General features: G+C 55.1%; 1 protein-coding gene across 3 annotated transcripts; it reads left to right on the top strand.

Annotated features, from left to right (window-relative positions):
- Positions 1-679: 679 nt before the first annotated feature.
- PTGES (prostaglandin E synthase) lies at positions 680-9,876 on the top strand. Of its 3 annotated transcripts, none has more exons than XM_076355350.1 (5): positions 680-710; positions 1,519-1,701; positions 3,913-3,995; positions 7,625-7,870; positions 8,998-9,876. In XM_076355350.1, the coding sequence occupies exons 2-5, from the start codon at positions 1,594-1,596 to the stop codon at positions 9,305-9,307; spliced, it is 747 nt and encodes a 248-aa protein (XP_076211465.1). In that variant the 5' UTR covers positions 680-710; positions 1,519-1,593; the 3' UTR covers positions 9,308-9,876. The 3 variants fall into 3 exon arrangements, with proteins under 3 accessions (XP_076211465.1, XP_076211463.1, XP_076211464.1); XM_076355348.1 differs by lacking the exon at positions 680-710 and adding an exon at positions 988-1,031; XM_076355349.1 differs by lacking the exon at positions 680-710 and adding an exon at positions 988-1,031 and having other exon boundaries at positions 7,625-9,065.
- The last annotated feature ends 5,867 nt before the right edge of the window (positions 9,877-15,743 follow it).

The raw sequence follows: 15,743 nt of genomic DNA, 5'->3' as shown, positions 1-15,743 counted from the left end.
GACGGGACTGGAGCCTGGTCCCGGGCTGAGTGCGATGCTCCTCTTGGGTTACTCTGGACCCTCTTGGAAAGGACAGGATTAGTTTCGCTCAATGGCAGTTAAAAAGTTAAAAAGCCCTGAAGAACAAAACCAGTCCTGGAGGCACTAACGCTTCGATAGATGGTTTTGTAAATGACAAACCGTTGTACTCCGTTCATTGTTTTTTGAGGCTTTTTTGTGGCTTGAAACAACTTTTTTTATTCCAACATGTCAGTTAATTAAAAAACTACTTGCATCCTCAAAGCGTTCATTTTCCACTCAATCTCCGAAAGTTTCCATTTTCCTGAAATAAGTCTTTTTTTTTTTTTTCCCCTGTGTAAAGGAACTGAACGCCAAATCCAGCCCTTCAACACTAACAAACTTGGAGAGCTCCTATCAGCCTCCATGCTGCCGGCTCACCAGAGGTTTGCTGCTGCCAGCGCTGGGGCCGGGGCTGGGGAAGAAGGAGTTAAAGGTTTGCATTGGAAGAGCAGCCCAGCTGCCTGCAGAGGCTGATCCCACTCTTTCTGCACCAGTGTTTGATGGCTGGGGAAAAGCCAGCTCCAAATTCAAATGCCACTTTCTAGACCGAGGACAAAATTACACCCAACTGCCCTGATTCACCCTCTCGGAGAAAACCAGGAGAAGCTGTCTTTGGGGCTGGGCAGGCTGGTGTTTATTTCTATTCGCAGGTTTGGGGCTTTGCGGTCCATGACTTGCCTGGTTGTGCTTCCAGGCTGGTCACCCTGGGAGCTCCCCTCCCAGCCGGGGGGGGTACAGGGGCAGCCCAGGCCCCCGGGTGATGGGCGCTGGTGGGGCAAGGGATGGTTCTGTCCCCTGTGCCCCATCCCTCGGCAGGTGACTGTGTAGGGGAGGGCTGGCTGCCTCTGCCACGGGAGCGCTCAGCCCGCGCTGGGCGGGACTGGGGAATACTGAGAACGCTGCCACGGAGGGGTGGGCTGTGGGATCGGGCACGGAGGGAGCGCAGGAGCACAGGGCTGGATGCGGCTGAGGTAGGTGCCTACCTTCTTCCTAACTCCTCCTTCTTCCCAGGGCTGATCGGCTCCTGTCCCTGGGTGAGCAGTGCCTGGCTGGGCGAGGGATGCTCTGTGCAGCTCCGTCCCTCTGGGCACAAACAGGAGGGGAGGGGAGGCAGAGGGATTGTGGTGGGCTGTTTTAGGGAGACAAGAGGTCGAGCTGTGGCCGGGCTGAGCCTTGCTGTGGCCCACACAGTCGAGGGGGCTGTATCCCAGCTTGGGGCATCGCATCCCCGAGGAGCTGGTGGTGGCAGGGAGTGAGGAGCAGAGGCAGCCTGAAGCGGGAGCAACGTGGGCAGCCTGCTCTGTGTCCCAGGCTGGGGTTTGCTCACCGGCAGCTCTGCTGCATCATTTACTCCTGTCTGGCCCGAAGGGGTCTACGGGGGCTGTGGGCTTTTGCCGAAGAAACAGTGGTGACTTCTGTTGTCTTTAAATGTGGCTGTTCCTGCCCCCTCTCCCGCAGAGCCCTCTGGCAGCCCAAGGAAGATCTCCGCTGGCTGTGAGTGCTGCAGGCGACCGAGCGGCACCTTCCCCCGAAATGATGGAAAACACAGTGTTTATGTCATTTACGTTCTACAGCACGATCTTGATTTTAAAAATGTATGTCGTTGCCATCATTACGGGACAAGTGAGACTCAGAAAGAAGGTAAGTTCCAGTTTCCGTTACCTTTTTCTCCCTGTCTGGCTTTTCCCTTGGGTTTCTGTGGTTTTTCTTTATTTTTTTTATTCCTGTAAAGGCCGACAAAGTTTTCCTGAAGCGAGTTGAGTTTTCTTTGACTGAAGTTGAAAGCAAAGCATGTTTCATAGCTGCAGCAGATAAATATCTCACTTCTCTTTGGCTCTTTTTGTTTGTTTCTACCATCTGTAGCTTGATGTTTATAATTTCTGAATCCTAGTCTAAATAGTAATTTCAGATCTAAAATGCCATGCAGGTGAGCTGCTTCTGGAAAGAGACTGTTTACAGTTCGTTTGCCGTGTCTGGAAGAAAAGGGGGGGGGCGGGGAGGTTTAAGAACAAATCGTTGCAATGGTCTTTTTTCTTGCAATGTAACAGAAAGCTCTCCTGCTTTCGGAGGCTGAATCAGTACGTGAATGCTCCAGGAGAGCAGAAAGTCGTGGGGAATAAAAACAATGGCTGGAGGAAATGGTTTTTGGACACGGGGGAAAATACAGGGAGGACCGGGAGCTCTAGCTGCCGTCAGGAGACGGGGTTAACTGGACCTTTCATCGCCCGCAACCCAAATTGAACTCGTGGCAAAACTCAGCTGTCTGTAAAATCTGTTTTAAAGTATTTGAGAAGTTTCCGACTGCATCAATGGAGTGGGAGGGAGAGACTTCTGCTCTCAGATGAAATGCAAAGACAGATACTCCTGTGCTGTAGCATCATTGTAACGGATGATTTGGCTTCTCCCCTTGTGTGTCTGAATGGGAACAGTCTGGGCTTGTAACATGATTAAAGAAAGTGCCAGGGTCCTTTCCAGGCTGCAAAGTGAAGCTGTCGCGTGTAACCAGGTCCCTGAGGAACAGCTTCTGAGCATAGGTAGGGAGCTCGTATGAATAATTTTTATTTGTAAGTTTATTAGTGTAGGATCCGATTTCCCCAGGGCTGGTTTCAGTCACATGGTATCACTGCCAAAAAGCCAGCCAGGGAATATTCTTTCTCCGTAGGGTGAACTAATCTGTCAGTCCTGGTTATCTTTTGGATGCCGCATTCAGTATCTGCAAGCTGTGTGCCAGCAGTGATCTCATTTGGTGGTTGGCAAAGTCTCCTTCTTTCACTGGTGTTCTGGTTTCGGCTGGGATAGAGTTAATTTTCTTCCTAGTAGCTGGTAGAGTGCTGTGTTTTGCATTTAGGATGAGAATAATGTTGTGTCGTGGTTTAACCTCAGCTGGCAACTGAGCACCACACGGCCGCTCGCTCCGTCTCCCCACCCGCAGTGGGACGGGGGAGAGAATTGGAAGAGTAAAAGTGAGAAAACTCGTGGGTTGAGATAAGAACAGTTTAATAATTGAAATAAAATAATAATAATAATAATGATGATGTAATAATAATAATAATAGAATATACAAAGCAAGTGATGCACAGTGCAATTGCTCACCACCCGCCGACCGATGCCCAGCCAGTCCCCGAGCAGCGGCCCCCCCGGCCAGCTTTCCCCAGTTTATGTACTGAGCATGACGTCCCATGGTATGGAATGTCCCGCTGGCCAGTTTGGCTGTGCCCCCTCCCAGCTCCTTGTGCACCTCCAGCCTGCTCAGTCAGTAGAGCATGGGAAGCTGAAAAGCCCTTGCCTAGTGTAAGCACTGCTCAGCAACAACTAAAACATCGGTGTGTTACCAACATTGTTCTCATCCTAAATCCAAAACACAGCACTGTGTTATTTTTTTTCCCCCCTTCCTTTTCTGTCCTATTAAACTGTCTTTGTCTCAACCCATGAATTTTACTTTTTTTTCCCCGATTCTCTCCCCCATCCCACTGGGGCGGAGGGGAGTGAGTGAACGGCTGTGTGGTGTTTAGCTGCCTGCCAGGTTGAACCACAACAACTGGAAGAAGTGGACTGGGATCAGGCCGGAGCTCCCTTGAAGCCCCCGTTTTGGGACCTGCTTGGTGGGCAGAGTTGGGTTTTGCAGAGGATAAGGAAAACCTGTCAGGAGGTGGAAGGTTTAACCCCCAGGACCGTGCCCGTGGAAGTGCAGTTACTCTTGTGTTTGTGAAGGGTGGTGAGAAACTGGGGCTGAAAGGTCCCCTTGGGCAGGAAGAAATCCCCACCGGTCTTAAAGACTGGGGGCAAAGCTTCTACCTGTAAAGCTCCTGAAAACATTATGAGCACATATACTATGGGGACTCTCTCTTGCAGGCATTTGCAAACCCGGAGGACGCGCTGCGCAATGGGGGGCTGCAGTACTATCGCGACGACCCCGACGTGGAGCGGTGCCGCAGGCGAGTACACAGCGGTGCCGGCATTCCCCCTGCACCGCAGGGCGATCCCTGGCAGCTGCTGGCAAAGAGGCAGTGGGAAGCTAAAAGGCTCATTAATTAAGTAATTACCTAGATGGGTTGAATGCCTGGAGCTCAGCTGCAGGACCCTGTACGCTGGGGCAGCTTAATATTTAATGGCAGCATGGTGTGCACTGGAGCAAGGACATGTGGAAGGACCCGGGTTTGGGGTCTGACTCTGACACAATTAAACCACCTCCTCGATGCTCAAAGTCCTGCAAGTCCCAAGGACTTGTCCCGTACCCACACCCACAGGCTCCTCATGCCCTGCTCCGAAAGGACCCCGAACCCCCCCAGATCCCTGCACAGCTTGGGCAGTACAATCGCGCCATGACTGGGAACTGCGTGACTGGTCCCGGTGCTGTATGCTGCCCTGTTTGGGGATCTGGCAAGAGGCTGGACACGATGGTAATAACTTTTGTCTCCCTAACTGGGCAAACCCTGTATCAGGTGTTCAGCCCCGGGCTTGCTTTGCTGTCCCCCTTACCCAGAAGGTGCCCCAAGTGCTGGCTTGGATTGCTGCGTGGGCTGGTGACGTGCAGGAAAAGGGGCTGGAGCCGTGCCCTGCTGTCACTGAGCCCTTGGCCGCCAGCTCTGCTGCGGGTGGGGGACCATGCCGCTCGCCTCTCGTCACCTGCAAGATTTGCTTTAAAAAACATCCGGTGCCACCTAATCCCCGGCCTACAGAGGGAGGAGGGGAAACAAGCTGTTCCCTTGCTAGGAAAAAGACAATAATAGTAGTAATAATAATCATAATCCTCTTTTGATTAGTCAGAAAAGACAAACTTCCATAAAAATAAATAACTGGAGCTGCAGCAAAGACCTGGGGAAGTCTGGAGTCTGTCTTGTGCAGTTAAAGCACTCAGGGTCAGTCCTTCCTGATCCGTTCACAGCCCTGGGGAAGACAAATTAAACCCAGGGGAAGACAAGTTAAACCCAAGGTGTTTCCCCTGAACAAGGGTGATGTCAGGTTTTCTTCTCAGGCATTGTCGGGATGGGAGCAGAGCCACGGCCGGGCTGCTGGGGTCTGTGCAGGGCAGGGGCAGAGCCCGGGAGAGCAAGCGGCAGCGGGGAGGGAGGTTTCCCCTTTGCCTCTTAGAGAGGCCCCCGGCTGCATCTCAGCTCTTCTCTTTCCTTTCTCCTCCCCGTTCTTCTGTTTGTCCTTCCAGCCCTGCTGAACCTCCAAGTCCTCGGGGGCTTGTTTGGACGGGACGGGGCTGCTGTGGGGCGAGGCGGTGGGTGTCCGGCAGCTGCCCTCTCTCGGCACGGCTGACACCAGAAGCAAACCATGCTCATCACCGCAGTCCTGGCTGGGCTGCGGCAGGGTTTTGTGGTTGTACCTGCAGAGGTGACGCTGGCTCGGGAAGGCGAGCGGGGCCCTGGGCTGAGAAGGGAAGGGGCTCTGAGCAGGTGGGCGGCAGCCCATCCTCGTGTCTGGGAAGGGACTGGCTCTGCCCAGGGACCATCTGGCCAGGAGGAGCAGAGGGCTTCTCGCAGCTCCCCGCCTCACTCCTGGGTTTGGCAAGGAATATGTCTCCTCCATGTCCGGGCTCTGATCAGCTCATCCTCACCAAGTCCTCCTGGCATCACTGCTACAACAGCAGGACTCGTTTTAGTGTCTTTTCTAGGCCAATTCCTCCATGCTGTCCCAAAATCACACCCAGAGAGCAGCTGAAATAGGGTTTCCATCAGGGTCCTTGCCACGTTCATCCCCGCCTTGCTTGGGGACATGGCCCTTAAGCTACGGACTGCTCCCCATGGAGGTAGAAAGAGCAGGTAGGAGAAAGCCCCTTGCCCTGGTGCCTGTTATGAGGATAATGGGGTGCTGAAAGCCCTCAGGATAGCTCTTTTCTGGGTACAACAGGCTGTGCATCCCTCTCATGCTCCAGCAAAGCCGGGGCTGGAAATGGCTTAGGTGCAATATTTACCCGCAGGTGCCCTGGCCCTGCTGAGCCGGTGCCTGGCCTGGGCTCTGGTGTGGGAAGGGGGCAGCGAGGGACGCTGGCGGTGGCCAGCGTTCAGCACACAGGTCATTTCGTGTGACATGGTGATGGGAACCAGCTACTGGACCCGGAGCCTCTGCTCACGTCCCCGTCCCCGGGCATCACAGCGAGGGGGAGGAGGTTGGGGCAAGCCAGGTGACCAGAGCACTTCCCCACAGCTCCTGCTCCATCTGCCTGCTCAGAGGCTGATCCTGCCTGGGAACAGTCACCCTTCAAAAAACCTGGGCACTTGGTGTTGAAAATTTCTGATGGAGAAGCTTTTGGCAAACCTTGGCCTGAGGAAATTGGTGTGTTTGGTTGGGTTGTTGCCAAGGTGGACACAGGGACATCTCCTGCTCCATAGACCTGACCCCAGGGGCAGGAGACGGGGCCTAAAACACAGCCCTCTTTCTTTTCCAAAGTCAGTTTTCAGCCAGGTCCATCCCAGCCTGTGTCTGCACTAATGAGTTGTGACTGAGCGTCCTAAAACTTCCCAGCCACTTCTCAGCTTGCGCAGAACAGCAGCACTGGCACTTCGGCCTTTGCTTCAGGGAAGAAATTGCTTAAAATTTTCTCTTGGCTTTGTGAACATTCAAACATCCTGGGGCACAGGAATAGGGAAGCAAGGGCATCTCTTAGCAAAGCTTCACCTCTGCCTCTCAAACCTCCAGACATAGTGGGGAAAAGGCAACTGAGCCTTGTCCCTGGGTGACTCTCCAGTCCCGATCTGTCTCCACCGACCAGGGCATGACCTGAGAGTCCCCCCATCGAAGCACGAGGATGGGGCCCTGTGCTGCAGAAAGCAGCTCTTGCATCGCAAGGGAACAAAAGAAGGAGAGGCAGAGGCGGTGGGAGGGCAAGGACAGCCTGCTGCTTTGGGGACCGGTTTCCCTCCTTTGAAGGATGGTACTTGGGGGAGGAGGGAGACAGCTCATGGCAGGATCGGATCCCGTTTCGGTAGCGGTGTGGGTGGTGGCAAGTGATGCTGTGACACTGAGGCAGGCGTATGTTCAGATGGAGCGCAGGGTTTGGCCCCATCAGTGTTAATGTGTCATCGCATGGCCACAGCAGTCCCTCTGGCCTGATGACGGTGCAATTAAGCAGGTGCTGCTGGCGCAGCGTGTGGGTGCAGGGGGTGCTTGGTCCCCTTTGGATGCACTTATGGAGAAGGGCAAAGCCACAAACCCTCCCATCCTGGGAGTTTCTCCTCTGGAAACCAGCTTGCTTGTAACGTGGCCATATCTGGGGCCATGCCATGCTGGTGCTGCACCAGCTTTAAGCTTTTTGCAGCTTTGCAGGGTCTTTGTTTTGCTTTGTTTATTTAAAAGCTCTAACCCTCAAGCTATCATCCGTCGCAACAAAGGCGTCCCAGTCATGGAAGGCAAGCTTCGGGAGCGCAGCATCCCAAGGGAGAGACACCGGGTGTGAAATCCCGCTGTCTGCACATGATCTGACTCCTTTGGGGGCTGCATCTGCCCTGGGCGACAGAGGAGAGGGCCAGCTCCACGCCCAGCTGCATGCTCTGTCTAGAAGGGATGGGAGATGGCAGGGAAGCCTGGTGGGAAAGAGCAACCTTCTCTCCCTTTCCAGGGCCCACCGCAATGACATGGAGAACATCTTTCCCTTCCTCTTCCTCGGAGCCATCTACTCCCTGCTGGATCCCAGCCCCGCAGTGGCCAGGATCCACTTCTTCATCTTCTGCGTGGGGCGCATCGTCCATACCATCGCCTACCTCCTGCGGCTGAAGGCGCCCACGCGCTCCGTGGCCTATGGCGTGGCACAGCTGCCCTGCTTCTCCATGGCTCTGCAGATCCTCCTGGCCACCACCCCGTACTGGTAACACCCAACGAGACTGATCATCCAAACCCCCTCGTCCTGCGCTCTGCTGGTTTCCCTGGCTGGACCGGGTGGTGTGTGTGCGAGTGTGAGTGTGCACATGTGTGTTTGTGTGTGTGTGCATGCGGTATGTTGCCACGGAGGCCGCCTGCGCCGCAGGGATGCTCAGTGCAGCCTTGATAAAGTCCCTGTGCTATTGAAATTGGGCAGGGAAGTCACCAGAGAGAAGGGGCACGTCTGCCCGTGGAGCGGGAGGGGGATGCGGAGGCAGGTTTCTCTCACTTCTGCTAAGGGTGGGAGGGGGAAAGCACCCGGACTATGCCTCAAGGAAGGGGTTCATTGAAGGAAAGAAGGTTTTCTGGCCCAATTGAATTCGGAACTGGGAAGGGGAAGATGTGCCCTTTCCCCTCGGTCACTAATACCCCATGAATCAGGAAGGGAAAATCATGAGGGTCCCATGAAGTCTCTTGGTCAGCAGATGTGGGTGGTAGCAGAGGGGGGTTATAAAACAGCTGCCCTCCTCCTGCCCAGACGTGTGGGTCTGTGGGGAAGGGGGGTCCCTTAGGTTCCTCTCCCACGAGGAGGAAGACAGGAGGCAGGTGCCTGCCAGGCAGCGTAACGTGGAAGTCAAAATCTCGGGTGACGTTGTGAAGCCACTGAAACATTCAGTGCTCCCAACGCCGCTTCATCTCATGCCATGGGACGCAGCCCCCTGCCAGGGAGCCTCGCTGCAGGCAGGAGCCTGCCTGTCCCAGCAAGGACGCCCCGTGGCCGGTGTTTGGCAGCTCCCGGCCAGCAGCAGCTGTGGCTTTTCCATCTCAGTCTCGCCGTGGCAAGATGCAGAGGGCCATGCCTGGAGCAGCCGGCAGGAACTGCTTACCCCATAGAGAGCCGGACACAAAGCTCTGGGACTTCTGGAAAGACTGAGATGCTCACACAAAACGGGGTTTGCAGTTTGCAGACAGAGCTTTCTCCCAAGGGCATTCACATGCCACTGATGCCTGAAAACGCTCCCAGGGCAGCAGACTGAATTTCTCCCCCTCTGTTTGTAGCCTTTCTCTGGCCGCAGAACGGCCGTTGCTATTTGGGGAATGTGCCGTAACCGCTTTGGGGATGTTTTCTTTCAGCTGTTTCCTGCTGTCCACTGCTGCCGAGCCGTGCGCAGCCTGGAATAGCTGGTGTTTGCAGAAAGGTCTGGAAATGAGCAGAGTGGCTTTGAACCACCCCGCGGGAGAATACCGCTGCTCTGCGGTGTCGCCTGAAAGCTGTCATGTTGGAGAGGAGAGGCTGGGACCAGGGTATCGCAGGATGACAAACCCTCGTGAGCTCCTCTGCCATGCAGCTGTCCCGAAGCGCCAAGGGCTGGTCCAGGCAACAGCAGCATGCAATGGAGCACCCCTATGGAGGACGAGGCAGGAGGAAGCCTCTGCTGTTTAGTGCCTTCTCCCTCCTCTGAGGGCAATGCAGAGTTTTACTAAGATTACAGGGGGAAAGCAGAATGAGCAGAAAATAAATTCCCCTTCCACCTCTCCTAAGCACTAAAGCTGTGCCCTTAACCCCACTGTCCTCGGAGATGCTCTTACCGAGACCTCACTGGGCACCTGCGTGCACAAAGTATGGGGTGAAACGCCGGCTCAGACTGATGCTCTGAGCCCTTGCCCAGCTTGGGTAGCAGCTTCTGTACCAGTAACTCCCGACCCCGGTGCAGATGTGGCCTTAGGCCAAGCTGTTTGGTGAGGTTTGGAGCAGAGTGCTCTGCTCTCCCGCCGGGACGCAGGGCCCACCGCGTGTGGAAGGTGGGCAGGACTGCAGGTTCAGCAGTTTGCTCTTGGCCACTTCTCATTTACACAGCCTCAACAGATGTCTGGGTAATACATATCCCCCTTCATAAGCCTTTTCTGCCTCACATGGTGCACAAGGTCTCGAACCCCTGTACATTTCTCTGCTGCTGCACATGCATCCTGGTGGCAGGAAGCAAATATTCCCAATAAAAACAAATCATTGTGCTCTGATACATCCTTCCTTCGGGAGCAGCAGATGCAGCTGGGTAGCAGCTGGGTCCAGCCCCAGCAGGATGGCTCCCCAGCTGCAAAGCGCTTTGCTAAACCCCGCTGCAGAGCCTGGAGTGCCCTGGGACTCCTAAAGAGACATCCCTTTCCTCTGGCCTCACCTGCCCTGCAGAGGAAGCTCTTTTCCAGGTGCGCATTATTTGTGCTGATCCTTTAAATTCAGCAGAGCTGGGGCTTGTAAAGTGGTCCTGCTCAGTTTTCCTTCCTGGAGTAGCAGGTTGCTACAAAGCTTGGTGTTCACCCAAACCTCCTCCATCCCAGCTTTCCCCCAAAGCAGGCTAGCGGTATGACATGCTTTCTCCCAGCAAGCTTTCTTTGCGCCCTGCCTGCGCTCAGCTGGGTGCTTCTTGCCTGCGGAGCCAAGCTGGTGCTTAAATCCTGGAGGGCTGGAGAAGTTCGGGTAAGATGTGGTTGCTCTCATTTCTGTGCTTATGACTTGTAAAGGAGTTGCCTGTATTGTTCAAGACCAGCAGCTCCCTCTTTTTGCTGGTAGGCTGCTGGGAAGCAAATACCTCATTTCCCTGGTTTTCCTCTATTTTCTTAAATTGTTGGTGTTTGGGGGGTGCTGCCTCCAATGCTGCCCTGCATTAGCTGGTTGAGGTGATCAAAATGGCTCCACTTGGTAGTTTTTTCTTTCCCTCATGCTTTTTGCTTTCAAATAAGAAAGGCAGCAGCTTTATAAAATAGACTCTCTCCAATAGCTGTTGCTGTGGTTAGAGATGTGGCTGTGACTGAGATTTTGGCGTGGAAAGGAAGAAATGGGGCTGCAGAACCCCCCCAGCCTCTAAAGCTGCCAGTTCCTTCAGCCTCTAAACTGCCTGTTCAGTGCCTGGGGCTGATGCCCTGCTCAGGGAAGCTGAGGTTACATGCAGAGCTCTGCTTTCTTCTTTTTTATTAAAAAAAATAAAAAAAAAATAAACCCTGCTGTACTGGCTGCAGGGAAAAGCTTGGGAATGTGAACTCTCCTGGCTCAAAAAAAACAAATAGAAAAAGCCCACAAGGCAAACTTCAGAGAGGCCCAACCATTGCGCTTATTTTGAAATGCTGCAGAGGTTTGTGGGAGGCAGGACAGAGCCTGGCTCTCAGCTGCCTGCTCAGCCCAAGCCCCATCAGGGCTCTCCCAGGGCTGAGGCAGTCGGAGCCACTGGCTCTCCCCTGGGCATAGCCGGTGGTGTTCGCTGTGTGCGGGGCAAGCGATGAGCTAAAGCATCCCCTGCCTTTTCCCAAATAATATCCTAAAGCCCAGAGCTCCCAGATTCCTGTTCCGGCATCTGTGCGGGGGAAGGATGTGCCCAGGGTCTCCCGCAGCTCCAGGAGGATGGGGACGGTGGTTGCATCTACCAGTCTGTGGGTTTTGGTGTGTACGTTGTACGTGCCACAATTTGGTTTTCGCACCTGGCTCAAACCTGAAATGGTAACACTGCGAAACCCACCTGGGACTGCAGAACAACAGAGTTTGGTGCTTAAATATTTGAATATGATTCACGCTGCCGGTACGTGTCTTCCCTCCGCCCCGCTGAGCCCAAGGTGTCTGGAGGTGGGGGAAAAGCAAGCGGAGACCCGGCACAAGCCACTTCCCCTCCCACACGCTTCCAGCCAGTTCAATCCCAGGATCCCTCCTGCCCCTGAGCTTTGGGCTTACCCCTTCCTTACCTGCCTGCGCCGCTTCCCAGGTCTCTCCTGTTCATCCAGGCCTTTCCCCTTGTGGGGCCTGGGACAAAGATCCCCCCTTAAGCATCGCTCCTGTGACACTGGTCACTCTGCCTTCTCTGCCCTCCCAAAATCTCCCATTTCCTCGAGCACACGGGCTCTTCCGTCTCGTGCTGTAGGGTTTTGCCGTGCAAACCCCCTTGTTCCTCTTGAGGAATCGGGATTCCCTTGGCTCGAAGGAAGAGCGAGAAGAGGCAGCTCTAAAGGTATGGGCACCCCAGAGGTTAGTCCCCTGGAGAAGATAACGGTGTTTCGCTGCTCCTCTCTGGCATACACGAGGGTGAAGTTGGCACAAGGAAAACTTTATCCGCCAGGTTTTTTCCTACCCGGCTCCGGAGCCGAGCTGTGAGATGTCCTGTTTGCGACGCGGGTGCCGTGCAGGTGCCAGCCCCAGCTCCAGGCAGGGAAGAGGGAGCCGGTGGGGGGGTGTCCCTGGCCCCGTCTGGGGAGGGGGGTGGAACTGAGCGGCACGATGGGGGGCTTCGCTCCGCACCCCCCGACCCCGCTGGGCTACCGCGGGCTGCGCTGCGCTCCGCTCCCCTGCGCGGGGCTGCAGCACCCTCGTGTGGCTGCGAGCACCCGCTGCGGGGGGGGGGGGGGAACACCCCGCTCCCCCGCCCCCAGAGCCGCCCTCTGCCGTGGTGCCACGGAGCCCCTGGCCCACGGAGCCCCCAGCCCGGGTGCTGGCTGGCCAGGGAGCTGTGGGCAGGCTCCGGGGGGGGGTGGGGGGTGGGGGGGGGGTGTTTGAGGTGTTTGGGGTGGAAGGAGGGAGGGGAGGGATGCTGGGTGCCATTCTTTGGGGAGCGGGTTGAGGAGGAGGCTCATGTCTGCTCCTGTGCCCATCAGCCTCTCCGGAGCAGGCGGACGCGATGCTCTGCCTCGCTCCTGGCCACGCTGCGCGTCTGCATGCAATAATTCTTCCTTGCATGCAATAACTCTTGGCTTTGTAACACCCACTACAAAGGGAACCTTTGCTTCCTCCCTCCTTCCCAAACTGTTAGAACGTTACACCCGCAGTGGATAGCTACCATCCAGCTTCTCGAAAGCTTCTCTGCTGCCTTAGGTTGCTTCCTTTTGGGGTTTGGAAAGAAGCAGCAGTGAGCAAAATATCAGCTGCAGGGAGGAGATGCTCCTTCCAAACAGAGCGCAGAGTTTGGGACGACCATCGCATCCCCCAGGACAGGAGGGGCTCAGCCGCTGGGAGATGACATGTTGCTGTCATATGTACATATGTTTCTGCAGCTCGTAGGTGGTGTCAGCAGGACTTGGAGGGTCTCCGGACCTTCCCGTTGCCACCAGAGGGAGAAGGGCTCAGCGCAAGGGTAGCAGGAGAGGAGGATGCTCTAACCACTAGATGTCTGTACAATTCATTCTGGATGGGGATAACCAGGCTGGCATCCCTGTGAGCTGGAAAATGTGAGCTCTGTTTTGTCTCGCTGCCGTGGCAGCCGATGCTGATGACAATATAAAAACTGTTCTCATTGAAATATTGCAGGGGCAAACTTCAACTTTTCATCAGTCGGAAAGCCACGTGCAAGTGTCGGGCTGTGGGGTCAGAAACAAGGGAAGGGGGTACAGGGAGGTCCTCCCATCAGCTGAGACTTGCCCTTTGGGAGTCACTGGTTGAAAACCAACTGCTTCGAGGAAGGAAACACAATTTGCAAATAATGTTCTTGCAACCTCCCCCCCCCCACCTGAAGTTGTGGTGTATGGAGGGAGACCAGCTCTCCTGCAGAAATCAGTTCTGTCCGTGACTGCTTCGTAGGAGGAAAAAATCCCCCTGTGCTGGAAGAGGAGGAGAGGCAGCACAATGCCTTTGAGCTCCTCTTCATTGGCAGCCTTCCCCCCAGCACATCCCTCCCCTGTGGAGTGCAGACCCTGCCAGGTGAGCTGCAGCTCTCCATGCTTGTCCGTCTCCTGGTTTGCAGACCTCTCGGAAGTAGTTCATCAGCTCCTGGGAGCCAGCAGACCATGGATTGAGACCTCCTGCTCTAGCAGGAGCTGAACTGAAGCTGGGACAGTTCAGGCAGGAAATAAGTGACATATTTCAAGCAGTTAACAGTAATGAGTCACTGGAAGAATCTGCCCTGGGATCTGCAAGCTCTTTGCTTCCAAAGGTCTTTTGGCTCAAGGCTGGATGCCCTCCAAAGGCATGCTCTGCATTGGCCACATGCTGAGGACATGACCATGCTGCTTGGGTGATATCCTCTGCCTGGGGCTCGGCAGGAGGTTGGACAAATGACCGTAATGATCTACAAGTCACTTATTGAATGAATAAATGAGTGGTTACAAAGCAGTAGCAGAGCAGTACGATGGGGATGGTGTGTGGGACTGTGGCTGCTGGAAGTGGGCCTGTATGGCTTTGTGGGCTGCACATCCCACAGATCAGATCTGCAAATAGTGCGTGGGGTGCCCTGGGTCCCAGCAGCCGGTCATGGTTCTGGGCACCAGCGTGGCTCCAGGTGCTGAGATAAGGTCTCTGTGCCTGTCTGTGGTGTTGCCCGCTGCCCCCGGGACGGCACGAGGAGCTCTGTGGCTGCATTGTGGAGGATTCATGCTCCTTTCAAGCCTTTCATTGTGTGGCCAGCCCCTGGTTTTCCTCTCCTAGAACTGAAAACAGGGTGGGAAGTTAGTGGGCTTGGGGTGATGTCCAACACAGGGACTTGTTCTTCTACTGGGTGCTGCACTAAAGTGCTGGGATGAAATGGGATGAGCCTCGTTCCCCTCTGGGGAAAGATGGGATGTATTGCTGTAGGGGTCCTTCCTCAACCTTGCAGTCCCATGGGGTCCGTGTGTCACAAAGGCCACTGGTGGTGGTGGGGACACGGGTTGCTGCTGGGAGGGAGCTGATCCTGTGGGCTCTCGTGGAGCTGAGCTCCTCTGGGTGTGTGGGAGAGAGCTGCGGTCCCCTGGCTGTACAGGGGGGATTGGGGATGGCTTGGGGAGGAGGAGGAGGTGACACAGGCATCCTGTAAGGAATACCACGGGAGCTGGCTTGAGAGGAGACTGCAGATTAAGGCAGGTAAAAGAAACAAGGCAAACGCAGGGTGTCCCTTCTCCACCCAGCTCTCCCCGCTCCTGGCAGTCAGCAGGGCAGCAGTTTTCTGCACAGGCAGTTGAATCTCTGCCATGTTGCACCAACACAGACCCACCCACCATTAACTTTCTAACCCTTTCTGAATATAATTTATACCTTTGATCTCCACAATATCTTGGGGCAATGGATTTCAGGCTTTAGTTGTGCTGTGGGTTTCTGTGACAGCCGTGAGGACACTTTCTGCCTTGTTTTCTAATCCTTTCCTAGCAATTCCTGCCACTTGACTTGCTGCTTCTCAGTCCGAGTGTGCGCTGTGTGGTTTCCCCTGGGCATACCTTCACACCTCTCGGCATTGCATTACTTCTGCTCCTTTATAGCTCAGCGCCGTGAGCTCCTGGAGCTCCTTTTGGCTTTGGCTGCCCTGGATTATTCAGTATCTCCTTTGCCCAACCGCCGCTTCTGCCTGCTTTTGGGTGCTCTGTGCCTACTCTGCACCTGTGGGCCTTTGCTCCCTGCGAAGCACTCTGCAGTAGCACTCTGCAGTCTAAGAGCTGATGATTTATTCCTACCCTTTTGTTTCTTTTAGCTAGTTGTCCATGCAGAATCTGACTCTTCTCCTTGCTGCCTCTTAGCTCAACTTCTGTAGACCTGGAGAAGAAAACCCCCAGGGAGGCATGTGCTGCTCTGGTCCCTGTGTGCGTCCTCCCCGGCTCCCCTGCTGCAGGCTGGTCGGGGGCTCTCCCCAGGAGGCGTCCTGCTCACAGCATCGCTTACCGATCCTGGCTCCTAGCAAATCCACTGGACTGTGAGGCTCTGCCGAGCCCCCAGCAAGGCTGGGCTGTCCTTCAGGTCCCACATCTTCTCACCCCCTCAGCCTGGCTCTCTGCCCACGTCCCCTGTCAGTGCTCAGCCTGCAGCTCACGAGGTTAATGCCCTCCTTGGTGCACAGGATGGAGCCTGGAAGAGCTGGATTTGGTGCTAATTTGGGCTCCCAGTGCTTGTGCTGCCCAGCCCTTACCGAGTCTGTGTGCTTGACAGAGCAGCATCTGTCTGAGTG

This window comes from Aptenodytes patagonicus, chromosome 18 (assembly GCF_965638725.1).
Source record: "Aptenodytes patagonicus chromosome 18, bAptPat1.pri.cur, whole genome shotgun sequence".
Taxonomy (NCBI): Eukaryota; Metazoa; Chordata; class Aves; order Sphenisciformes; family Spheniscidae; genus Aptenodytes; species Aptenodytes patagonicus.
Note: the sequence above shows the minus strand (reverse complement) of the source record. Positions and strands in the feature narration are given on the sequence as shown.